This window comes from Neoarius graeffei, chromosome 25 (genome assembly GCF_027579695.1).
Source record: "Neoarius graeffei isolate fNeoGra1 chromosome 25, fNeoGra1.pri, whole genome shotgun sequence".
NCBI lineage: Eukaryota > Metazoa > Chordata > Actinopteri > Siluriformes > Ariidae > Neoarius > Neoarius graeffei.
The window spans coordinates 1,133,481-1,160,057 of NC_083593.1; the positions used below are offsets into that span (position 1 = coordinate 1,133,481).

At 41.8% G+C, this 26,577-nt stretch overlaps 1 protein-coding gene across 4 annotated transcripts in view; it reads left to right on the plus strand.

Annotated features, from left to right (window-relative positions):
- The first annotated feature begins 5,546 nt into the window (after positions 1-5,546).
- The window catches only part of dscama (Down syndrome cell adhesion molecule a), a 71,976-nt gene continuing 50,945 nt past the window's right edge, over positions 5,547-26,577 (plus strand). For all 4 annotated transcript variants that reach the window (XM_060909362.1, XM_060909360.1, XM_060909361.1 and 1 more), the window contains exon 1: positions 5,547-5,664. In XM_060909362.1, the coding sequence (XP_060765345.1) occupies positions 5,562-5,664 (103 nt within the window). In that variant the 5' untranslated portion in view covers positions 5,547-5,561. The remainder of the gene's footprint in view (positions 5,665-26,577) is intronic.

The window sequence follows — 26,577 nt, forward strand, 5'->3', positions numbered from 1 at the left end:
AAACCAAAAGCAGGTCACACTGATGGACTGCATGTGCCAACAGGATGAGAATCAAGGTGGACATGATGGATCGATAATAAACAAACATTTATACCATATTATACCATATTGCTGAGGAATTCTTGATCCTGATTGGTGTTGATTAGTTTTCTATAACAGCAGATCTGACAGTTGTGCAGATGCAAATCACAGGTTTACATATATTAGCGCGCTCTTTTAATGCGTTTTTAGAGCAACATCTAATTCACAAGGACTTGTATGGTGAACATGACACATGATCAGATTAGAAACAGGAGACGTTTAACATTTACGGAAGGAGTCTCCAGTGTCTGTGCATAAACATCTCCAAACATCAGAGTGCAGGAACGTGAACCTGAGATTCATCTTTCAACTGGAGTGAGAGCTGCTGTTAGAGAAATTTAATCAACAATCTCTGACCAATCAGAATCCAGAATTCAGCAGTGCTGGGGTGGAAAAGAACTGAAACATGCTCATATTTTTTAAAAGGGCACAGCTTCGACACGCAGACGAGTGAAACAGCTTGTTTAAAGTGATGCTACTGTAGGCTTCGGGCCCGTGATGTTTCTCTTCATTTCTATCAGCCCATCCCCAGAAGTGATTATGCTAATTGCTGTTTGATCAGATGATTAAATTATAATTTGATTAATCCTGAGCACTAAACGCTCGGAATACATTTACATATGCTTGGCTGCCTCAGTGGGTGAAGTGAATTTTCCCTCTGCCACTAAAGGAACACGACCCATTAGCGCCATGACGAGGAGGAAAACGCTCGTATAAATGGAGGCTATAAGGATAATTATTTAAACCTTCCTCAAACCCGAGTGTCTCTCTGAAAATAGCATTTTTTATTCATATGCATGCGGCACCGATTTGCCAAGTGTCCATCACCAAGATTTATGCGCATGCCAGACGGAGAATCCCAGGGGTAATACATCAGAAAGATGAAAACAGGGTCCTAGCTGTTCTTGTGCCTGAGCAGCCGTGGTGATGGCTCGGTTTTAACGTTTATTTCTGCATGCAAGGTGACGTGTGTGATTTTAGATATGTTCCTGCTTTTCTGTGATAGCTGGCTCTTTAGGTGTGATGAGATAATGCAGCGGTGCAGAGCCAATCTCAAGATGGAGAAGGGTGGAAAGGGATGGGGGGAGAGAAGGGCATGTCTTCTGAAGGTGGAGAACGTGGCCTTGAGCAAAGGGCGGTGGTGTCTCATCTCATCATGTGACCCACAATTGCATGTAACCCCAGGATTATTTGGTCATTTCCTGTTCCCCACTCGAGCTCAACAAACACTGATGCAGATTCAGTGATCGGTTCATTGTTGGTTCACGAGCATCAATGTCTTTACAGACACCTACAGTGACAGCAGTTATCTTTGCGGGAGCATTTGGTCCCTGCCAAGATATAAAAACATGCCGCCCTACACACACACACACACACACACACCTGCCATCAGAAGGATGACTGAACCACACACATGAAAGTCTTTCAAGGCTCAAATTACAACAATATGTTTTTTTTTTTCGATTTCTAATAACCGAGAGGAAAATAAGACATTGCAGATTGTAAAACAAATTGCAGTTGTAATTTATTTGACAACACGAAGGTTAAAATGCAGATTGCCCACAGCGAGAAGCTGCTTGTTATTCTTCCAAATGTTTTCATTCAAAGATTAAAAAAAAAAAAATGGTGGCACAATCATGTTGTAAAGCAATTTTTTCCTGAGCTGAGTGGAGAAATCAAGCGTGTGTGTGTGTTTACATATTCATGGTGTGTGTTGTGCTGATGGGACGTTCGGGAGCTCAGCTGCACCACAGCGACAGTGGGAGCTCATTTTGTCCCCGACCCTGGCGCTTCCTCGTCTCTCCCCGATTCAGACGTCAACATCTCGCGCCACTATAATTGATTTGGACCTACTGAGGCCATTTGATCTCGTTACCGCGAGCAGCGAGGCTGTAAATGAGCATTTGCTTCGGCGCCGTTTAGATGATATTCAGATTATCTCACTTAAGAGACGGGGGGGGGGGGGGGGGGTTGATTTTTCCAGGAGGGTCATCGTCACTCGGCTGCTCTCCGAGTCCAAGGGACGCCAGTATCTTATATATTGGACACGAGTGGGGGGCAAATGAACTCCATTACTGAGCTTTGCTTAATATTCATGAGAGCAAATTGGGAAAGGGCTCGTGTGTGTGTTGGGGTTTGCACAAGCCTGAGGGCATGAGCGGGAAAGTGAACGCTTCCTCTGGTGACTTGTTCTGCTGTCCTCGTCTCCTGCTCTCCCTGAACAGCTCTGCTTTAATCACGCTCACATGGTGACGGAGCTGCAGTGGTGGAAGTGTTCTACCTTTTGGCATCGTTTGCTTGTACAGCGACCCAACCACAGGTGAGGTGAGACGAGGTAACGGCTCTACGGTCACTCCGCTCAGTGCCTCTCTGAGTGACCTCGACTCTTTATACAGATGGGGACAGTGTAAATAAACTTCAAAGAGGAAAAAAAAAAATCACAATGAGCTCCCAGAAAAGCATTCGAGCTCGAAACATGATGGGCCTTCCATGGGCAGGGTGGCATTACTTTCTCCCCGGTCACTCCCAGTGTCGATCCTGGGCATCTGTGAGCTCATGTGTGTGGAAGAGGGTTGGCCGGATTCTCAGAGGAAGCACGTGTTCGCCGTCGCCCTCCCCGGGTCTGACTCGGGTCGTGGATGGAAATTTGCAGGTGAAAAATCAGGGAGGAAATGAAAGCAATAAAACCAATGTAAGGTTTCATTGACGTTTCAAGGTGGATTATTTTTGAACTGAGTGCAACAGCACCACTAACAGTTGGAAGAAAAATGCACAGAATTACCATGAAAACACAAGAAGTGAGGCTCGGGCTGATTTCTTTCTCGCCCAGACTGTAGAGACGAGTCATGGAGCCCATCACTAAAAATCATGTCGGGTGATTACACAGAGTGACACGCCCCCTCATTTCGAGCCAGTGCAGTCACTGTTTGGACCATTGAGCTTCTGGTCTCTGTGCTCCTTTACAATCAAATCAAATATATAAAGTTCTCAGATCCACGTGATGTCATGTTCCTGCTGCTTCAGTTTCTTGATGAGAAGGTGACAGAGCTTCAGTGTCTTCAGCATCTTCAGTGCTCCACATGACGCTCAGAGGAAAATCCTGCAAGCCCGTGTGCTTTCCCTCAGCCATGTTGACCTTTGTTTTTCCCCATCAACACCTTTACATCTCCTCATCACCTTCTCTGTACAATATTAGTGCCCTTGAGCTCTCATGCTCGGGGATCTGGAGACCGTCAGCGTACGCACTAGAGTCGTTCTCCATCAGGGTTTAAAACATTTACATCATGACAATCCAGAAATCGTTCTGTCACTTACTTCAGGCTTGAAGACTTTGCTGTGAGGAATCCGCAGAGGCATGTCCTTGCTGATATGGGGAGGTTTTCACATTATTGGAAGGAGTCTCCAGTGTCAGTGCTTTATCATGGAGGAGTTTTACACTTTACAGATTTGCACTAATATGACAAGATGCATGGTTTTTTTGGTCTTATTAACTTCAAGAGAGAAAAAGAGAAAGGCTGGTGAGGGAATAACTGTTTATACAGTAGCTGCGGTGACGTCACACTAACTTGTTTTGTGGACGTTCCACAACATAACAATACATGGATAAAAAATGTTATTTAAAACATAGAAATGTCAGTGTTGCCAAACTGCTGTGATATAAGAGGAATTAAACACTCCAGGATGTGCTGTTATAGGAAAATAATCAACCCCGCTTCATCACAGCATCTCATCATTGATTAATTTCCGATGACAGCATGACACTGGGTGTTTTATTCCTTACTTATAGGTTATATATTATAAACATGTGAATATTTTCATATTCTATTTTCCATATGTTCTGTTATATTTCTCAGCTTATTTCTTACTTCAGTTGAACTTGACCATATTTGTTAAAGTTAAACCAAAAAGTTTTTTTTTTTGCCAGAACCTTCTGATAGAGGAAATTCATACTTGAGAAAATCCCAGCTCCCAAGAGAAACACCCCTGCCTCTGTGCAACACACTTTACTGGACTGTTATATTCTGAAGACTGAGCATCATTCAACTAATGGAGCTTCTTTTGTCTCAAAACACATTAAAAAAAGCATAAAATATTCAGACGCTCTCCCTGATCTCGCTGTTTCCTCCTCGCTCGGATGGACACCAGGGTCTTGGAATGGGAATTTTTTGTTTTAGTGCTTTCTGAGGGTCGAGATGGAGACAGAAAATGTAAAAATGAGTGCATTACAGAGGGTCACACACACACACACACACACACACACACACACACACACACACACACACACACACACAGAGGCCCTGTAGAGATACCAGGCGAAGGTCACTGTTTATCATATTAATTACATTTTATAAAATAATTTGCCTTATATTTGTCACCTTAACTTGAACACAAGACACTGTGTAACTGTAAATGGATAAAAAGTGCTGTGCTTTATAAATACAAATCACAGTCATTGCTGTGGGATAAGAAAAATAAACCACCCCATCATTGATTATTTTCCCATAACAGCATGTTTCCTATTGTGTCTTGTTGCTTATTCTATGTTATGATAGTTATTTATGCAACCAAATAGGTTTTAATTTATTATTTGTACGTGTGGTTTATGGTGTTTGTGGCTATCGAGACACCGTTACAGCGACTTGCGAAAGGAAATACAGTGCAGTGAAGCCATTTGGAGTGAAAGACACACAATTTTTCATGAGTACACGTCCTCACTGTTCACCTTTTCATCTCATTTCTCTTGCAGTTCTCGGTGAAGATCTACATTCCAGCTTGTATTTTGTCAATGCATCTCTGCAAGAGGTAGTATTCGCCAGCACCACAGGGACGCTGGTGCCCTGTCCTGCAGCCGCTGTGCCTCCAGCCACGCTGCGCTGGTACCTGGCCACCGGCGAAGAGAGCTACAACGTGCCAGGGATCCGCCACGTGCACCCAAACGGCACGCTCCAGATCTTCCACTTCTCTCCCTCCAGCTATAGCAAAGTGATCCACGACAACACGTACTATTGCACCGCTGAAAATCCTTCAGGGAAAATTAGAAGCCAAGATGTTCACATTAAGGCTGGTGAGTACCATCCAGAAGCAGATTTGTCTGAATTCTTGCTAGTAAAGTTGAATTAAGAGGCGAGAGTTAAAGATCAAACCTTGGACCTGATTTACCCATTTCATTTCTAAAAGGTTGTGAGTCTTGTACTTCTACCTGTGAAGAACATACACCAGTTATTTTCATCAAGAATCAGTAAATATTAATAGTTAAAGCAGCTAATTAGCCCAGTGCTAGCCTGTTTAGTTAGCTATGCTAGTTTTCTGCTAGCTTTATGACTCCTTCAGAAGATTAGCCTGACATATATTGTAATCAGAACTGTTAGCTCACTGTTCCTTGAAGTTCATATCATGTAAATGTTTGTCTGTGTTTGTGTGTCTTCCTGCGTGCAGTCTTACGAGAGCCGTACACAGTTCGCGTGGCGGACCAGACAGCCATGAGAGGCAGTGTGGCCGTCTTCAAGTGCATTATACCTTCCTCAGTGGAGAAATACGTCACAGTTGTGGCATGGGAGAGAGACACAGTCCCCCTCGTCTCAGGTAGGACCCGGATCTTCTCTCGTCGATCGGCGGTGAGGGGCTCTCATACGCGAGACATGCTTGCTGCATGGTTTAACGCTGGGTTTGATAAAGAGGATGAGGACGCAATGATGTGTTCTGGGGAGTGGAATGTTTCTGATCGGTGGTTCTGTTCATGGACGGAGTGTGAATGTTTTAAAGTACGATCTGAAATACGCACAGGGCGTCTTTTTGGTCTCCAACACTCATATTTGGTGATCTTTGCTTCTAAAGGAGTTTTGTGGTACTTTTGGTCAAAACTGGGTTTTTGAACCTGATGTCGGTCATGTGAGGAGTTTAATCGTGTGTGAAGGCAGTCGGTGACTAGGACCAGGTGTGGAATAAGACGATTGGGTGAAATGCATCATGTGACTTCCTATTTCAGGTTTTACATGAATTACAGAAAGGCATTTGAGATCAAATGCATCTGACTACCAGAATTATTCCTGTATTTGCTTCAGCCTCTGAGGCTCCGCCCACTGTCTACTGAGTGCCTCACAACGTGTCTACACTTCTCTGGACACAAGCTTCAGAATCCTCGTGGTTTAATCGGACTGGCTGACTGCACTTCCCTGTATGAGCACTTGCACACAGCAGTTTCCAGCAGAATAACAAACCTACAAACACGAAATTGTCTGAGAAAGATTCAGTTACTATATTCATAAAAAGCTAATTTCATAAGTTAGAGATTGTAACAGTTAACGCTGATAAAATAAGAGCTTGTGGTCTGTAATGAGTTGTTTGTCATGATCATTAGCTTTGATTTTTCACAAAACGTAGCAGATTTGGAAGAAGCACAAGCTTACAAGATTATTTCTATGGAGGCTGCACGCATCGTTGCAAAAGGTTTAATGCTTTGTGAAATTTGTTTGCGATCAGACTGCAGCAGTGTGACTCAACACTCAAGGTGTTCAACATGGCAGCCATCTTTCAGACAACACCAGGCTCATTTCTTCTGGAATGGACTCAAACCAGAAATGGCTTCATCTGATAAAAATGATGTGAACAATGTGCGATCTTTGGCTACAGTAAAAAACAATTCAGCCACAGCAAAATTCTCACCCACCCTCCATCTCTCCACAATCCCACAACAGCTGGAACTGGGGAGGGTGAAGCGAACATGTGCTTCGTCTGAGCCACATGAAGCCAGACAACCAGATCTTATCAAACTGCTGCTCATGGGGCAGAGCAACACACTCAGAGGAAGGCACTATCAACCCTCTTCCACATACACGAGCTCACCGATGCTCATGGTTGACCATTGTTGCTGTGATTGACAGGGGACAGAGTACATGTCCCGCCCACCCAGCAAGCATGAGCAGTTTTGTTCCTTTTATCTGGATAATCTCTGCACCATTCAGAAGCCGAGACGATTGGCTATTTTTATCAGAGGGGCAGGACTTTTGAGTATTATTACATAGTATTGCGTAATTTTGAGTGTTATTTGCAGTCACATTTATATTTTAAGTCATGGTTCGTCTTTAGTCGTCCCGTCTCTCTGTGGTAACTGACCTTTCCCTGTTTCTGACCCAGTCTAGACTCTCTGTCCCATCTGATCTACATGTGTGAGAGTCGATATGCCAGTTGTGTCACTTTGCTTCACTGTACTGACCCACTTCTCATCTGAAGGCAGAGAGAGAGAGAGAGAGAGAGAGAGCTATTTGAAAATTCACCTTGGTTAAATGGAACATGATTGTGTCCTTGCCTTGGGGCTGACGGCTCTCTCTGCGGCGTGTTTAACGAAACTCAACAGAGAGATGAACGCCACGTCAGCTGAGAATTTTAAAGATTTTAACCCAACACTAGTCAGTTTGTGATTATTTAAAAAAAATACCTATACTGTGTATATATATACCGTATATACATACATACATACATCTTCTACCGCTTATCCAGATCCGTATCACGGGGATACCCGCGATATATATTTTTTTTCCAGGAAAAAGAAAATATCCTGATATCCACGATATCAGAAAAGCGTATTGTGACATATGCAGTATTGACATCATCTCATCACATCACTGAACCCTCAATGTAATGCACGTGTGCACGAGCACTGTGCATCAGAAGGCTGTCAGAAAGTGTTATCCAGCCAGCACTCACGTATTCTGTCTAAATATTTGATGATTGATAGAAATAAAAAAAAACAACAACAAATAGATTTTAGGCACAATTCAGTGCACGTGTCACAGCAATGCACAGAGCACGCTTCACTTACACTGACACAGGGCTCGAACTGGGACCCTGGAGTGGTGTGTGTGGGGGGGGGGGGGACTACAATACTGTCCACACCTTTGTTTTCTGACTTCTTCAAACACTCTTGAATAAAGAAGCTTTGCATGGGGAGGTTTATAGAAGCTCTGATTTTCTGTACAAAGAAGTAAAAATTTGAAAAATCAAGAAATAAATGTCAAAAATAGTACAATATGCAAATAAATACAAAATACAACCAATAATATAAAATGTGGGGTGTATATTACATTAAAAATGAAGGTTATAACATTTTACTTTATTACTATAATAAACTTTTTTATAAATAATAAGAAATAAATAAATAAATAAATAAAGAAAGAAAGAAAGAAAGAAAGAAAGAAAGAAAGAAAGAAAGAACAACTTTATTCATCACAAACTTCTGAAATTCCTCTCTGCATTTAACCCACCTGCAGCAGTGAACAGACACACATGCGTACACACGTGAGCAATGAGCACACACACGCACACACCCAGAGCAGTGGGCAGCCACGCTAACAGCGCCCGGAGAGCAGTTGGGAGTTCGGTGCCTCGCTCAAGGGCACCTCAGCCCAAGGCCGTCCCATATTAACCTAACTGCGTGTCTTTGGACTGTGGGGGAAACCGGAGCACCCGGAGGAAACCCATGCAGACACAGGGAGAACACGCAAACTCCGCACAGAAAGGCCCTCGCCAGCCGCTGGGTTTGAACCCAGAACCTTCTTGCTGTGAGGCGACCGTGCTAACCACTACACCACCGTGCCGCCCTAACAAATAATAATATAAAATGAAGTAAAATTAATGTGCCACTCAAAGTGAGACATACTATATCCTGAAAGTATTGATCAGTGTTTCTGTCCGTAGTCTGTATATTGAAGGTGGAAGAAGGTTTTTTTTTTCCATAACCAGGGACTCGTTAATGATGGGTTTATGATGAAAGATTCCTGATGTGAAACAGACATTTTTAAGAAGAGTTATGTAACCCAGGTGAAAATAGGCCTTGGTTAATAAATAGTTGAATAAATAAGAATAAATATTAAGCAGAATTTCATCATTGAAATAAGTTACTTTAGTGATATAAAAAGCGTCTAAAATAGATAAATAGGATTAAAATGAGTATTTCATGGTTTTAGTAATTTATTTTATCATTGGTTTAAAAAGTTGAAAGGCCATATCTATCAGCCAATCACAGCGCTGATAGTCGTTCTCTTCCAGAAGATTCTTAGTAGAATCGAGGAAGCAAGAACAGGTGAAGCCGCGCTTGTGTAGAGCTCCAGCGAGAAGAAAAAAAGGGGCAGAGATACCAAGTGTATTTGACGATTGTTTTCTTTCTATAAGTGTTTTATTTAACATTCTGTCTATGCCGATAGACTGTGGTTAAGTTGTACATTTTCTTTTTTTTGAGTTATTATCGAGAATCGTGGACCAAAAGTTACTTTTGAAGAGCACGCATCCAGCGCGTGATCAAGGACATTATAGATGGCGAGCCACCCGAGCTAGGAGCTACGATTGAATTGCGTTGTGCGTCGAAAGAAATATCGTTCTCCTCTTTGGGGAAACTGGACATCGCACGGAGAGGCCGGTTGCTCCAGCCTTTCCTTTCCTTTCCTTTCCTTGCCGAGAGACAATCACCAACCGTGGTAAGACTGTGTCAGTTTAACCCGCTTCCCCTCTGGATCGCGTGAACAATGCGTGGACTGCTCCGCGCTGTTGCGTGGAAGGATTACGTCTCCCTTTCACCTGCTAAAGGACTGTTTAGCAGTGAGGACCTGATTTAATGGACATTGAACCATTTATTCATTTTATGTTTCATCCTATGTTACATATTCTGAATGTTTGAACTGTAAGGTTGATAGCTATTGCATTTACTGGTGTTAACTTTCCTCATTGGACTTAGTAAGATGCTCAATGGTTTTCGGTTGTAATAACCTATTGATAGAAGGGTAATACCGAATGCACTTGATTTCATTATAACTAAAATAGGCCTATGTTGATTAACATTTAAAAGATGGATACTTAAAAGAACTAGTTATATCAAATAACTAATAACTAACTGGATAACAACTAAAACTAGATTAAAATAAGAGTTCAACTGAGATACTAACTAAACTACTGGAACTAACTAAGTTTAAGTTAATTGAAGATTAAGAATTCATAATGGTTTCTTTACTTTAAAGAGTAACTGAGTAAAACTCAGATTCATCTTTGAATTCACTTTGCATTCATGCAAATGTTTTCTGTGTTGTATGTTATGTCTACGTAAATGTCTTTAAAGGTACCACTTTGTAATTAATACTTTTCTACTGCTTCTATTTCTTTTTGATAAAAGCCGGCACAATTTAAACTAGACTTTTGGTCTGTGGTGTTTCTCTTGTCAATTATTCTTTTAACCAATTAACTGCTCCTCCTACGAACCTAGTTCTGGTCCAACAACTCACTTTAATATTTGTAGTAAGTGCTACAGTTACAAACCAAAAATCAGTGCCTCATTTCCAAGAAAAAAAAAATTCAGTGCTTTTTCCCTTTCAGAGAGTTAATGGTGCTGTGTAGAGTGTGTGAAATAAGGTTCAGGGGAATTCGTTTCAGGGTTTTGAAGTCACTAATACGCTGAACGTGGTCTGTTTAGCGCTCGGCTTTGAGACATTTTGCAAACCATTGAGCAGCAAGTTGACTGTTGAATAACGTGACCTTGAATAACTACTAGTCATTGCACCAGAGAGGGAGGAGGAGCCCAGTTCATACCCCGCCCACTTAATGAGGCGGATCTAACAAGGATTCACCCTAATTAGCATTTTTACTGCCACTCTCCGTGGAACATGTTTCCAGGAAATCATTTGTATACCGTGGCTAATGAAGAAGAGATCATCACAGAGTTAATAAATCGATTTAAAATGGCCACGCATCGATGATAAACAGTGATATATGAAGACTACGCTGATCTGAGCCTGGAGCCTGGAGCCTGGAAGGAAGTGCAGGGTTGAGGAGCACCAGCAACATGGCCACCATTTTACCAGGGGAGCTCTGAGGGATACTTAGGATCAGAAAAGCTGAGCTCTTACTTTCCAAGTCCACAATCTCATCAGATATCGCTGGTTTCTTGCTTCCATTTTTATCACTGCAGATATCCGGGGTGTTGTCATTCCAGCGAGCATGTATGGCCAGATCACTCAGCTGAACACAAGCAGAAAGCAGAGACAGTTTCCAGAATGCAGACAAATATTTTCTCTCTCAGTGAAAACTCTGGACAATTCTGAACCCTCCATTTTATCCAGAAAAGAGAGGAGAATAAAATGCTTCATGGAATGAAGAAATGGATTCATAGAAAGGAGACGAGGAGTGGAGGGGGAGAAAAATCAATACCTGTGTGCATTAATCATGCTGTGGGTGCCGACGGGAATTATGGGTACGCTGAGGGACAGAGAAATGTATTTGTGCATTCACACACGAGCGAACCTGCATGAGATGCATTCAGCACCCTCTTGAAGCTCGTCCCCAAGGAGGTTGAGACATATAACGCTAATAACGCTAATCCTGCGCTAGAACATAGCTGGTTCTCACTACAGCATGTCCTCAGTGCTGTTCGAGTCATATTGAGTCTTTGGTGTGATAGAGGAAGTACAGACACACACACTTGGGTGCTTCTGTTTGGGGAAAATAGTCAGTGAGTTCCCTGAAGCTGATCATTTTTCAATAACAGCATGTCCTGAAGTGTTTTTTTGCTTTTTATACTACAACAATTTGCCAAAGAGTATGAATTATCAGTTTATAGCTACATTTAATTTTGTATTAATTCCTGTTATTACTGACGTTATAGCAGATATGAACACTCGTCCTCAGCGGTCTTTTTTTTCTCTCTCTGTTGAAGTTAATAAGACCCAAAAACACATCTTTTCATCTTACTGAGAAATTAGAAAGCATAAACTGTCCTGAAGACATAATTTCCTGGTGGAAGACATTTAAACTGAACTGAGTCATATTGAAATCGGACCTAAACCAAACTGCATTGGTGCTGAAACTAATTAGTATAGGTAATTGTATGGGGCCGAGTAAAATTAAGGATTAATTTCACAAGTGATTTCGAAGTTTTGAAAATTGCCCGAGTCACGAAGCGACGAGGACAATTTCAAAACTTTGAAATCACGAGTGAAATTGATCCTCAATTTTACGAGAAACCATACAATTACTTGTTTATAATATACAGGGCCAAATTCATACTTCGGAAGCCATTCAAGTTCACAACATTTGTCATTCATGTTTTCTGAACCAATCAGGGCGCGAGACTATCTTGCACGTTTGAATCAGTTTCTAAAGCGTCTTTCATCATGACACGGCGACACGACACGAGGATTTTGAAAGTGGTTTACAAAATTTTATTGGAACTTCTTTACAAAAGCCATTTTGTTGACAAAATTTGCTAATTTTTGTAACCGTAACCAAGCAACAAACTAGCCAATAGCATTTCAGAAATACAGCGCCGTGTTAAGGAAAAAAGCCCTCCTTGACTGACCAATCAGAATTGAGTAATTTGGCCCATGTATTATAATATCCAATAAGCAGTGAGGTGAAGTTGAATTTATTATTATATAATTTGAATTCTTTATGGTATCATTTGAATCCTTTGATTCATTTACTGTATCACTTGAATCATTTGAATCCTTTACTGGATCATTTGAATGAGAGATTTAAACAAGGCACTGAAACTAGAGACTCTTTCCACGAATGTTAAACAAACGTCTCCTTACAGAAATCTTCACCATGTCAATGATTATGGATTTGTCTTGTTAAATAATGACATTTTGGAAATTTTGTTCGTGTAGTTTATGTGGAACGTCTGTGATACAAGTCCCTGTGTATGAGCTGTTACTATGGAAACGATAACATATTAGAACGAGCACACTAATACAAACATTTCATGCCTCTGACTGGTCAGAATCAAGAACCCAACAGCGCTGCGATGTAAAGCAGTCTGATTAGCATACGCTACCCCCAGATGGAACATAAAAATGATCGTAAAATGATTAGTTTGATCGTGTGTTACGAGCGCCACGTCTGCATGGCTCATAAACAGCTACATTGTTCGCCATTAAGCTGGGAAACGATTAGCGAGGACATCGGGACTAATCTTCTATAAACACAGCCGGCTTCGTGCTGCTGTCTCGCAGAGCTGGATCATCGCCAGGTCAGAGCGCATGGCCCAGATCCAAAACAGGGCTCAGCGATAAGCACAGCGGAGGCTAATTAAGGCAGCAGAGACCCATTTGTGTCCACTTATGAACACTTGTGTGAGGCCTCACAAAGGTGCTTGAGAAAAAACAAACATGTTTTGTTGGATTAAATGCCGAAACATGAAAAAATGTAGGTGCGACAAAATGACATCATCATGAGTATTTGATTTGGGCGAGATGCAGAATCCCTGTCTAAGCTATTTTCTGTGTGTGTGTGTGTCCAGACTACATTAGCCAATTAGAGTTGATGGCCGTGTCTGCGAGTGCTTATCATCAGCAGGCAGCTGCTGCCGTGTGTTTGAGTGCATGAGGGATGGATCGCGTGTCCATGTTATTATTTTTTTTCCACCGTGTGCCAGTGTTCGTGTGAGCAGAGCGGAGGCTGCTGCTGAAAGGACGAATTGCTGTGTGCGAGCACTGAACACTTTTCAGCTGAGTAAAAAGCTTTGTGTGAAAGATGGCTTCAGTTATCCTTTGGCTTCGACTTCCATGAAAACACGTGCAGGTCGTTTTGAATAATCCGCTATTTTCACTGTGAATCTCGCAGTAAACACGGGCCACGAGGGGATTGAAGGGAAACAAACACGAGTGTAAACTGGTGTGGATTTAAACACAAAAGAAAATAAATCCTGTGAACATGGAAACATGCACCACACCTCTCTTCTTTACATTTTAGTTAAACAATTATAATTGATATTAATAATAATGAACAAACACTGTAACAGCATCCTTCCTTCTCAGAAAGCAGACGTGTTGTTGCCAGGACATTTTAGTGAACGAATGCAGGTGACTCCGCCCTCCTCAGCCAATAAGATTTCAGATGAGTCTTGCTGAGTCTCACTTTTTCACCTTTAATCACCCGCCTGAAGAAACACAACAAAACCAAGCTTGAAGCCTCTGTATTGTCTGCGGTGAGAAGATAAGACGCTAACATCTGATTTTCAGAAGAAGCCCTCCGTCTTTTCCACCGCTTTAGGAGATTAGCGTCTAAAGTCACTCCAAAGCGCGAGCTCCAAGATGGACGCCGGATCATGTGAACACAGGCGGCCATTTTGTCTCTGAGGTTGAATTGAAGGCAGGATGTGATTTCAAATGGGATGGTTATAGAGTGTTAAAGGTTTTATTTTTAAAAACCTTATTAGCAAATAATACAGAAAGACATCCTCTATTATTAGAAAATAAATAATTATTTTATATGTTTAAACTATTTTTTTTTTAAATCTAAAAATTGTAGCCAAAACATGGCCTGATTTCTAAAAACAATTTGTTGCCGATGCACTTAAAGTTAAAAAAGTGATTGGCTTCTGTTTTTTTTTTCCTGTTTGTTTGACATAAATACCTTAAATTTGTTGTCAGGTCAGTTTGTGCCATCACATATTTAACATATCGATTTCTTTTTGCTATAAAGCTTCATATGTTTATTATTAAAATAAACATTTTGGAATAAATTAAAATCATTATAAAATCTAATTACTTTAACCAGTTATTTCTTTCCAAAAATTTACATACACGTGTATTTTTCTAAAGTGACTTTCTGAGCTGGCACAAATTTATAAACCCAACATTTTGTAGCTTTCCATTTCAGAAATATTTTCTTATTTTAACTTTGAGCGAATTTTGATTTAACTTTTAGATATGTGCTCAGTCTAAAATGGATTTTCTATTTCATAAATAGAATACACAATATAATATAATTATGTTTGCATTTTTCCTTCAGTATGAATCCATTGATCTAGAAATTAATGGATCATAAATAAAAATATTCAAGATACATAATGACTTGAGCCACAAAATAATAATTAAATGAATTCATAAACTGTAAAACTGATGGATCCCAAAATGATAAATTAATTCTGGAGGAAAAGTGGAATAATTCTGCATTGTTTTCTTTTGTTGTTTTTTTCTACTTGAGATCTTTAACATGAGCCTGTTTCTGAGCTCTGGCATCGCTGCAGCTCGACACTACATATCTACAATTCCTCACGTTAAGCAGCTATTATCAAGTCCTCAGTTTGAAAAGCTCACACTGTGGGACTGTATAATCAGTGTCTTCCGGCTGCGCTCACTCGGTTTATTCTGCATCCAGCATATGGCTCCTGGAGGATTAAACAGCATGGACTCGCGCCATCGGTGGCCCCGAGACCCGACAAGATGAGCCAAGACCTCAGATCAGGTACGGCTGAGGAGGAAATCAACATAACAACAGGAAGCTTCTCGGAAAGGGGAACAGTTTTCCCTCAAGGAATGAACTAGATTTAGAACCTGACCATTTGCAGCATATGTTCATAAATTATTATCATATGAAGCAGAGAGGAGAAGAAAAAGTCTCTTTGGTTTCCAGCAGTGTTTTGGAAGCTTATTGGTGACAAACAGGAAGTCTGATTGGACCCTGAGTCGCCTCAACAACGGACCATCTGTAATCAAAGAGGCAGCGCACAGACAGCTTTCACTAGCATGTGCTAATCTGTGTGGCATATGGGCATGAAGTGGAATTAACATGGAGGAGGAAAATAAGGCGAAACGAATGAATCCGAGCGCTGCGAGGAGCCATGTGGGTAATGCACTGGAGCTTCAAGCAAGTGTGCAACTTATAAAAAGGACTTTAAAGCATGCACACACACTCTTACCTGTTTGTTAATTTTCATATGAAATAAAACAATAATAATAATTAAATATGCAAGGTAATTTAATTTAATAATCTATGATTCAGCTGAATCATTTTACAATCCTAGATCCAATTCAGCTTGCAAAGCAAAACGGTCAAAAAACTGAAACTCAAATCAATGTACATGACGACCCTCGCAGTGCACAGCCACGCCGAAAAGGTTTATCATTAAAAAAGAAAAAACTCAGCAGGGAATCTTGACCAAAGCACTGCTCAGTGCCAGACTTCCAATCCTGCCAGCTCCGCCCCAACCTACGATACAAATTAATTCCTGTTCTCACTTACATTCGAACAGACAACAGAGTTCTTCTCTTTAAGATGTTGATAAGATTAAAGAAATGTAGTTGGCCATTGATGAAATATAATCTCCTCTGTCTTGACTTTCCAGTGATGGAAAATGTCAATTTAATCTGAACTGAATCTTATTGAATCAGGACTTTATCTGTGCTGAAAGGAACTGCACTGAATTAATTACAAACTGAAGTTTATTGACTCTTTAACTGTCTCATGTTTGTACCGTATTGTATCGAGAAGGGCGGCACGGTGGTGTAGTGGTTAGCGCTGTCACCTCACAGCAAGAAGGTCCTGGGTTCGAGCCCCGGGGCCGGCGAGGGCCTTTCTGTGCGGAGTTTGCATGTTCTCCCCGTGTCCGCGTGGGTTTCCTCCGGGTGCTCCGGTTTCCCCCACAGTCCAAAGACATGCAGGTTAGGTTAACTGGTGACTCTAAATTGAGCGTAGGTGTGAATGTGAGTGTGAATGGTTGTCTGTGTCTATGTGTCAGCCCTGTGATGACCTGGCGACTTGTCCAGGGTGAACCCCGCCTTTCTCCCGTAGTCAGCTGGGATAGGCTCCAGCTTGCCTGCGACCCTGTAGAAGGATAAAGCGGCTAGAGATAATGAATGAATGAATGAATGAATGAATGAATGTATCGAGAAGTGCATCACATCATCTGAAAGTGGGCTGAAAGTCACAGAGTCACACCCTTTCACAAGAACATCAACACCAAAGTTGGTGAATCTTTGAATCACTGATGAATTAGATTATGAAGCCTCAGTCAATATCATTAAAAAAACACAGGACCCCCCCGAAACAGGACTGGACAATGTTCTCCTGATGTTCTCCGTGTTGCCACGTTCCTTTATTAGTGAAGGTACAGTAAACTGCAGATGCTGATCAGCTCTCTCTCTCTCTCTCTCTCTCTCTCTCTCTCTCTCTCTCTCTCCCCAGCCAGCAGTTAGTGAGCCATTTAATGTCTGATGGGACTTTAATGAGTGCCTTCCGGCTCCGAGATTCAGACTGGTGAACCACACTATAACACTTGCTTAGATGTTTGTTAAAATGGTTTCCATCTTATTTGATCATTTGTAGCAGTGTTTGGCTGTGGGTGGTGCAGTAGATATCACTGTCACCTCACAGCAAGATGGTTCTGGGTTTGAGTGTGGAATTTGCATGTTCTCTCTTCATGTCTGTGTGGGTTTCCTCCTGGTTCTCTGGTTTCCTCCCACAGTCGAAAGACGTGGATTCAGTCAACTGGTGACTCTATATTGCCCAGAGGTGTGGGGGTGGGTATGGGTGTGATGGTTGTTGGTCTCTGTGTAGCCCTGTGATAGATTGGTGACCCGCCCAGTGTAAACCCTGCCTCTCACCTGGAGTCAGCTGGGATTGACTCCAGTGTCCCCCACAACCCTGACAGATAAGTGGAACAGATAATGGATGGATGATTGGATATAATTTTCAGTTTCCTCCCTATACCAGCCAGTCCAATCAAGTTTGGTGTCCAATGTTTTGAAATAATGGTCTCTGATGGTGGTCTGGTTGTGATTTAATGGATATCATAGACTTCTGCTTTTCTGTTCAGTCAAATTCTAAAATTATCTAGATTTTATGTACTTTGTCATTGTGCAATGAAAAAATGTACTTTCTGTTTTGAGGACTGATATAAAGAACTCACGTTCATTCGATACAGCTGCGGCACGAAATGACAATCTATGGATGATTTGACTGAATTACCCAAATCTAATCTAATTAAATATCTAATAAAACATATCGCCATTTATTTATTTTTTTGGTATGCTGGGCAATGCTTGTATTTGTTCTTTATATAATTATTATGAAGTCCAGTAAAGTGATTCACACTCATTACAATCCCATAAACGTAACGTGAGACTGTTTGTCCTGAATGCAGTCATTAATTCAGACTGCTGCATTTTAATAATAAATGAGAGATTTTATATCCCTATAAATAAAATTTGCATCTTCGTCATCTGATGACTGGCCCTGCATCCTGAAGATTCCACGTGTTAATTAAACGTATCTCTCATCAGTTTTGGTGTGAGTTTGTGCTTGAGTCGTTGCAGGTGAGGCGTCTCAGGAAGTGAACAGATGGAGGCGTTTAGTGAGCGCCGACTCGAACCTGTCACTCGTCACCATGGCTCCGAGGAAGCGCCATATGCCTGGCACGCTGAAAGCCCTCCACCATGACATGAAAGTCAGCACATCCTGGGACAGAACGAGTGATTTTTTTTTGTTTTCTGTGTCTGTCTTGTCACGAGATATGAGTTGTTGTCACGATTAGAAGTCTGTTCGGTGCTGCAGCCATCACTCAGAGTCTGTTTAGCTTCATGTGTTTTTGCTGACTTCATTAGCAGTTTGTATGACACCAAACGAACACCAACCTTCACCACTTACTGAGCGCTTCTACCATGCTTAGAATATTGACCTCAAAGATATGAGATCTAGTCCAGTCAGGACATTGGATAATTATTCGACTGTAATTAATGCCAGGAACAAAGTTGTAAACGACTCTGTGGTGTTTTTCTAATGTGCCCTTGCTCAGGGGGCACTGCATGGTCGGGTTTGTCAGGTTGACGTGTTGGCGCTCTGGAAGCTCATCTGCTCAGTGGGAAGCCGTGGCATCTCTCACCACCACCCTGCTGGGAAGGGTTTGTTGGCCATCTGCTTGTCACTCGACTCCTAAAGGTTCGCCGGGTAACTCCTGCATGTGCATGTGACATCACATCATAATGCGGACGCTTCAAGGAACGTGGAGGAACGATTTATCACACATACACTCATTTCCCAGTTTTCACAAATGTAGTTGATCAGGAAGACGGGTTTGGTGTTTGCTCTTTTCCATAAATCTTCAAACATTCTTCAGTAACATGCTGCTGTAATTAAAAAAAAATCAATGATAGGGAGGTGTGATGAAGCTGTTGCCACCTGAAAGTTGATTATTTTGCAATAACAATGTGTGTGTGTGTGTGTGTGTGTGTGTGTGTGTGTGTGTGTGTGTGTCTTTTTAGCAATTTGCCAATGATTACAATTTTCTGTTTACTAAAGAACGAGTCATACTTTTTTTTCATGTTTATACACCGCCTGGCTCAAAACAACAACAAAAAAACCCCCTCACCATTTGGATTTAAATCAGCAAATAGTTAAGAGCCAAATAGTTTTAACCCAAACTGATGCAGTGAGTAGCTTCTCTTTTCTTAAACAGTGATGTTTTTTTTTTCCCATGACTGGAATTGGGTTAAGAAAAGACCAACACATTATTAAACCCTGGAAGCAGAGCAATAAACCGTCACCTTCACAGAAGGAATGTGGTCGGAAAAAACTCCTGACTGAGCGTGATCAGAGATCACTTGACCCTCTTCCTGAGTGATGGGCGTAAGAAGGGAAGCTCATGAAGCTCCGCCCCATCATGCATAGTGTCACTGTAGAAGCCTCTGGAGGCAGTGTGATGATCTGGGGTTGATTCAGTTGGTCAGGTTGAGACTTTGCAACGTTACGGGGCAATAAAATGAAGTCAGCTGATGACCTGAATGGACTGAATGAGCAGGCTCACATCAGTGTTTTTTTTTCTTCACTTTTATGCCCAGGAATAAAATTAGGGCTCAAATTGTGTCCTGACCTTCATCCCACTGAGAATCTTTGGGATGCTGGAAAAGATTTTATGGAGTGGTTCAATTCTCTTGTCATCAAGAAAAAGATCTCGGTGAAACATTAATGCAATTCTGGATGGAAATAGATGTGATGTTGTATCAGGTTGTTGATACAATCCCATGGTGAATGTGGACTGTAATCAAAGCTACAGGTGGAGCAATGAAATATTAGGGTGTGACTTTTTTATTGGCTGAGCAGCGTATTTACATTTAATTGTAGATTTTGGAAAATCCCTGAAAATGAGTTAGTTCATGTTATCACTTAGAGCAGCAATAAACAGCTGGTCCTTTACTCTTTTTTTTCTCTGTTCAGGTTCATAAGACAAAACAAACAAACAAACAAACAAACAAAGCACAGTTTGTCACGGGAAACCGCAAAGCATAAAGTCCATTGTCTTGAAGATGTTGGGAAACTTCAATCACAGCTTTCCCTCTGACTGACACTGGAGACTCCTTCCACAAATGAGAACATCTGCTCTACTGATCAAGCTGCTCTTCTAGAAAACCAATCAACACCTTCTGACCAAACAGATTTGAGAGTTCAAAGGTGAAGCTGCATTTTTAGCAGTGATGCACCATGCTGAGGTACACGTTTCAGTTATTATCTGGATGTGGTGAATATTTACAGGAAAGAGATCTGTGTGACTGTGATGATCTGGCGACTTGTCCAGGGTGTACCCCGCCCCTCACCCATCATCAGCTGGGATAGGCTCCAGCCCACGACCCTGCACAGGATAAGCACTTATGGATAATGGATGGATAATGGAGATCTGTGTGAGATAGAATTCCATTCACTATTAGCTCCATTAACTTTGATAAATAAACACGTCTGAGGTAAGCAACAAAAATTTTAGGCGAGCGAGATTTTACCAGATAATTTCTTCTGTGATATTTGATGTGTGATAAGAACATTAGTTGAACGTAGAGCTACGTGAGCAGTTTTACAGTTAGATTAATTCTTAGGTTTTATTGAACATGATGGTCCTTCACATCGCTCATATATCTAATGTTTTGTATTTATGTGTCGGTGATTGCTTGCTCGGGACACATCGGCTGGAGCCTCTTTATCTTCTGACTGGAAAGCAGCTGAGTCTCCTGCCAGCCGGATGGTGTTTTGTTATCAGGAAGCTGTCGTTCTCTCTAAGAGCCTCTTTTGTGTGAGTGTGGCTGTTTCCACGAAGACAGCGAGCGCGTCTGGCTGCAGCAGCAGCACGCTGACATGACTTTAATCCCCCCCACTACCATCATCATCGCTCTTCCTCCCCACCGCTCCTCTCACAGCGGAGCCCTGGAGTCACACGGCCAGTTGCCACAGTAACCGACTCACCTTCCTCCTCCCTGTCACATCACACTGAAATAGGAGAGAGAGAGAGAGAGAGAGAGAGAGATGTCTCAGAAATGGCAAAAAGCTGTTTCACTTTTTTTTTAATTCAGTGGACAGAAGAGCTGTCGAGGAGCGGGGGGGGATGAAGGATGATGTATATAAAAAAAGATGTGTTTAAAAATGTTTTGATATATTGGTGGGGACTAAATGTGCAGGTACAGCTGATTGATCCCCACATGGAAACATTTTTTCTTGATTTTGATTTGTGATGTTAAAGTGAGAGAGCAATTTAGGTGTAATTATGACAATAGAGGGTCCTCAGGAGGATACGAAGCCATGTGTGTGTGTGTGTGTGCAGGGATGGGGGAGGGGAGGGGGTTGGGGGGTTGAAGTGAGGGATGAGGTGGGTGTTTCTGAAATGACAACCCTACTTTTGTAAATTTGCAAGCTTCACAGGACAGCACAAGCTCCTCTGCAGACTGTGTGTGTGTGTGTGTGTGTGTGTGTGTTTCTTTCTTTTCTGTCTGTCTTCTCTGTGTGGAGGGAAGCTTGTCCGCCCCGTCTCCCCGTCAGTGCAGTAGGCAGGAGCACACAAAGAAAACGCCGGCTTTTGGCACCTGGGCGTTTAACCTGCATTTTGCTGCTCGCGCTGACAGGCAATTATGCTAAAGCTAAGCGCTAATTACAGCGGACAGCCGCGTGCTCAGGGACTGGGATTAAAGAGAATGTTTTTTTAACTGTTGGAAGAGGAAAAAAGAGAGTTATTATAATATCGAAGTCGTTGGGTGAAGAACAGAATTCTCTAAAGCCAGCTCTGTAAATTGTTCTGCTCATAAATATTAGCCCTGTCTCGCTTGAAGGATCATCTTCCAAAATAACTCACTGAGATGATGATGATTTTTTTTTCTTTTTGCAAAAATAGTCAGTGTTTCCTGTTCACTCGAGGAAAGGCCGAGTGGAGGACGAAAACGCAGCCATGCTACAAAAAGAGAAACGTCGTAATTGTCTGTCACCACGGTAACATCTGATTCACATTGAGAGAGCAGCTGCTGGGGGAGGGGGGGGGATGCCCAGAGATATATGTGTGTGTGTGTGTGTGTGTGTGTGTGTTGAGTAAATTAAAGCAAGACACCATCATAAGACAGTTTACACAGGAACTGGAGAAACTTTTCCTGTAATTGAGTCTGAAATACAATCACAGAGCTCATCTTTATTCTTTCCTGAAAATGTAACTAAATTATTTCTGATGTTCTGCGACAATCAACAAAAACGCCGAGTCACAGTTAAAGACCATAAAATAAAAACAACAATGAAATATATATCAAATCAAATAGACTTTTTATGGACTCCACACGTCAGTAAATACACAGTGAAAGTTTTGTTCTTTTAATTCAACACTGTAAGAAAAACCTGATTCCATTTAAAAAAAAATCACAAATCTCTCGTTCATGCTGAGGTCCAACCGTAGATGCAGTGACAGCTGGTGTTCTTTGTCTTTGCTGGAGATTTACTGTGCGTTAAATGTGCTCGAGTGCTCCAGCGAGCAGCTTGTTGACATGACGGAGTGATGTCCCGCGATCCCAAAGCAAACATCGCCGTCTGCTCACGCCGAGGGAATAGACGGCACCGCCGGTGCAATTAAAACATTAGCATAATTGACAGGTCATCATTGCACTTGAGCTCTCTGAGGAGTCGTGATGAAGGGGGGAGGGGTTATTATTAGCGATCAAGTCTGCTCGCTGTTTCAGAGACATGGCCCGTGCTGACACCACAACTGGAGCTCGAGATGCTCGGATAATGCAGACGCAAGCTCTGCGACTTTTGTTTGTTTTTCAAACAAAAGGATTTGACGTCTTTCTAAAGTGGACTGTACTGTGTAATACAGTATCAGAAACCTGAGAAACGGCATATCAACAAAATGGTGTCATGTTCTGAATTAACAGTCATGTGGATATGCTGCGTGTTTTGAGTTCCTTATTGCGCTTTTGGTTTGATGATGTATCACAAGAAGGTCGACAGTCATCAAGGCTGGAGTTATTCCTGCTCTTCACTAGAACTACATGTGCCCTGCTGCACAGATCCTGTGGTTCGATCCAAAAACATCGAACGATCCATACACGTGATGCAATACCAGGAACAGTCATTAGGGGCAGTATAGAGCAACATGACATGATGTCAAAATAAACGGACTAAACCCCACACTGGTGGATGGTGCATTATTCTAGTCAGTTTTTGAGGAATAACAAACTGATTTCCCTTTCGGACTGAACTTCTCATGTAGAGAAACAGATGGTCGGATAGCTTCAGCTTTCCAGTCAGAACTCGAATTCATTTCTGAGGCAGTGTGAGGCAAATCATTCTGTTATTGGATTTACATCTATATAAATGTAATCTTTACTAAAGTTGTCATTTTGTCATTGATAAACTAAATACAGCCCCAAAGAGCCCAGACAGACGTGAATTTTCTGAGACCTGAAGCTTTGGCTTGTTGGTTTCTCCTCATTATTTACTGTCACGCTGATAAACCGACATTCAGTAAACATTTCACTGTATTTTCATTTCATCTCTGTTTTCCTGATTTTTCTTGTTCCACTCGATGGACATGTGCTCAGTATATAGTGTTGTGTTTTCCAGTAGAACACAATATACAGTCTGATTTCTGCTATTTAAAAACAAACTCATGCATTCGAGAAACCTTCAGGAAAGTCTGTTTTGATGAACAATTTTCTGGATCGTTTTGATGAGTAAATACTTTGAAATGTAAGCTCACTGTTTGTTTGTTTGTTTGTTTGTTTGTTTGTTTGATTGTTTGTTTGTTCATTCGTTCGTTCGTTTAAAATTGAGCTGCAGTTCATGACAACCATCACAAAACTGGTGGAAATTTTTAATGAGAAACTAAAAGCCTCAGCAGACTTCAGTGTTTGTCTCACGTCCACCATCAGTGTGATATAAATACAGAATAAACACACGTGGTGAAGACTGGAAGCGTCTCGTCGTGTCGTCTACATGGCAGTGATGTGAACGACACAAATGAACTCACTGCATGAACAAACCTCAGACTGTTTTTTTGTACAGATGAGGCGAGATGGTTCATTTCAGGATCTGTGACGTTATGGAGTGGAGATCTTCTAACTGTAGTTGTTGAAAATTGTCATGAAATTTTAAAAGCAATGCAATGGCCAGAAAGAAATAACAGAGAGTACGTGATGTTATAAACGTGTGAAGGTGGTTTAGTTTAAGTTTAAGCCTTGCAGACGGTGTTGCTGGCCTGAGGCCTTGATGTAACTCCTGCATACGTCTTTAACATCTCAGTGCTGTCACACAGCAACAAATTTTTATCTTAACCTTTTGTGGATACGCTTCTAATCCTTCAGGCTCTCAGAGAAGAACATCAACGATGCTGCTCACAAAACTGCGTAGTCACGTGTCACGTATAACCGCCGCCTAACCCTCAGCCCAACCCCCTTCCTGTTTGTTGACTTTGGGCAAATTTGCAGTTGTTACTCCATGTCAGTTCTGTTGTTTCTTAACGTCACCCTTAATGTTTGTCGATTAGCTTCATAAAAGATTCAGTGGATCTAATTTAGCAGATGAGCTCGTGTTATAACCTGGCGCTCGCAGCATCTCTGCTTTCAGCTCGACCCGAGAGAATGAGCAACGAGAACGCTTGATCTTCAGCTCTCCCTCCCTTTACCTCTCTCTCTCTCCCTCTCTCTCTCTGAATATTTAATAATGTTGAATTATGGAGCCTCCCCACCATAATGAAGGCAAATCAGACAATTAAAGTCGAGCGCCTGGGCCTTAAATCCTCCGGCTCTTAGCCAAGGGCTAAAACGATCTGAAGTGATGCGTTTGTTTGATTATCTAATCCTCCTGTCGCTCCTCAGGCCCAGTCACCAGCTGCTTCCCAAATCTGCATGAAATGAAATAATCAAATGTCACATCAGCCGTATTATCAGCTTGAATTCCTGGAGTTTGGCATGAACTTGCTGATGAGATTTAGTTTTAGAAATCATGTTTCTTTTTTTGCCTTTTGCATCAGAGTTTTTTTTTAATAGCATTCCTACAGACGCTCGAACAGAATACTTCTGCATCTAAAATTTTCAAGTTTAACCTGTGCATAATTTTGACTCAGTGACTAAATGACAAGAAAAATAATATTTTGTTGATAAAATCATTCCATATTGTCAGTATTTTGTCGCTGACTTTTCCTTGTCTGTACAGAATCCTGTTCTTGGCTGAGAGCAGACGTGTGATCGTCACATCTTATCGTACAGCCGCCTCAAAATCAGGCATGTTGTACTTTCTGAGATGCTTTTAGTTGCACCACGGTTGTACAGAGTAGCTGTTTGAATTACTGTACACTTTGTATCAGCTGCAACCAGTCTGGCCATTCTCCTCTCCTCCCACCTCTCTGTCTGTCTGTCTGTCTGTCTGTCTGTCTGTCTGTCACCTGAAAAGATTCTGTACATTTAAACAGGGGCCATTATGACAGACATTCTCATTCATAATGTGTGTGTGTGTGTGTGTGTGTGTGTGTGTGTGTGTGTGTGTGTGTGCACGCGTGCGGGCATACATACAGTAGCTCGTTGCCGTGCCAACTGCGGCAGCTGTCAACATCTCACTCTCTAATGGTGACAAATGGTACTTATTACATCAGTGTTAATTGGGTGGCGTTCACTCGGAGACGCAGACGGTGATCCCACCCTGATGGAGCTCACGCAGAGTAATTACAGCACGCAGACCTCATTTAAGCCACTTATCCTGCACACTCTGTCACGTCCCTGCAGGATGAGGGCACAGGGGAGGCCGATGTGTCAAAAATATCACATCACATCATGATACACAAAAATGTATACTGAAATTCTCACGGGTCTCGTTTTGCTTCATGCTTTCACTTCTTTGCTGAGGAATCACACTCCCTTGTTCTCAAGCTAAGTAATAAATACCATCCTCCATTTTTACAAAATCAAGGTTCTAAACTTGTTAGCCAGGACTAGCAAACACTGATTCCTCTTCATTCTTCTTCTTCTTCCTTCTGGATTCTCGCTGAGTGTAAAAACGAAACACGAAACCTGGAAAGCGCCCTCTAGAGGTTTGTCTGTTCTGGACGACTGTTGAGGCGCAACATGGCGGCTCTGTGGAAGTGGAAGTGGACCTGCATGATATATAGACATAAAGTTCTCATTCTGAGCTTCCAAAAACACACTGATTCAGAGTTACAGGTGATTTATACACAAATGAAAACATATGTCTGAACACCATGCTCCATTTCTGCTCAGAGATCCAACTAAATCCTACACACTGCACCTTTAAAACTCCTCATATCAGTACAGTTCATTGGAAAAAGTTATTTCCATGTAACGGAGGGAACACACCGTGTTATTGCCCACCTCTGCATATGGAGCATCATCATGTCTCCTATTATACGCCATGTTAGATATCCAGCTGTTTTTGTGTATTTATGTGCTGCAAATCTTCCTGACCTCCTCACACATTTATACGAGTTTG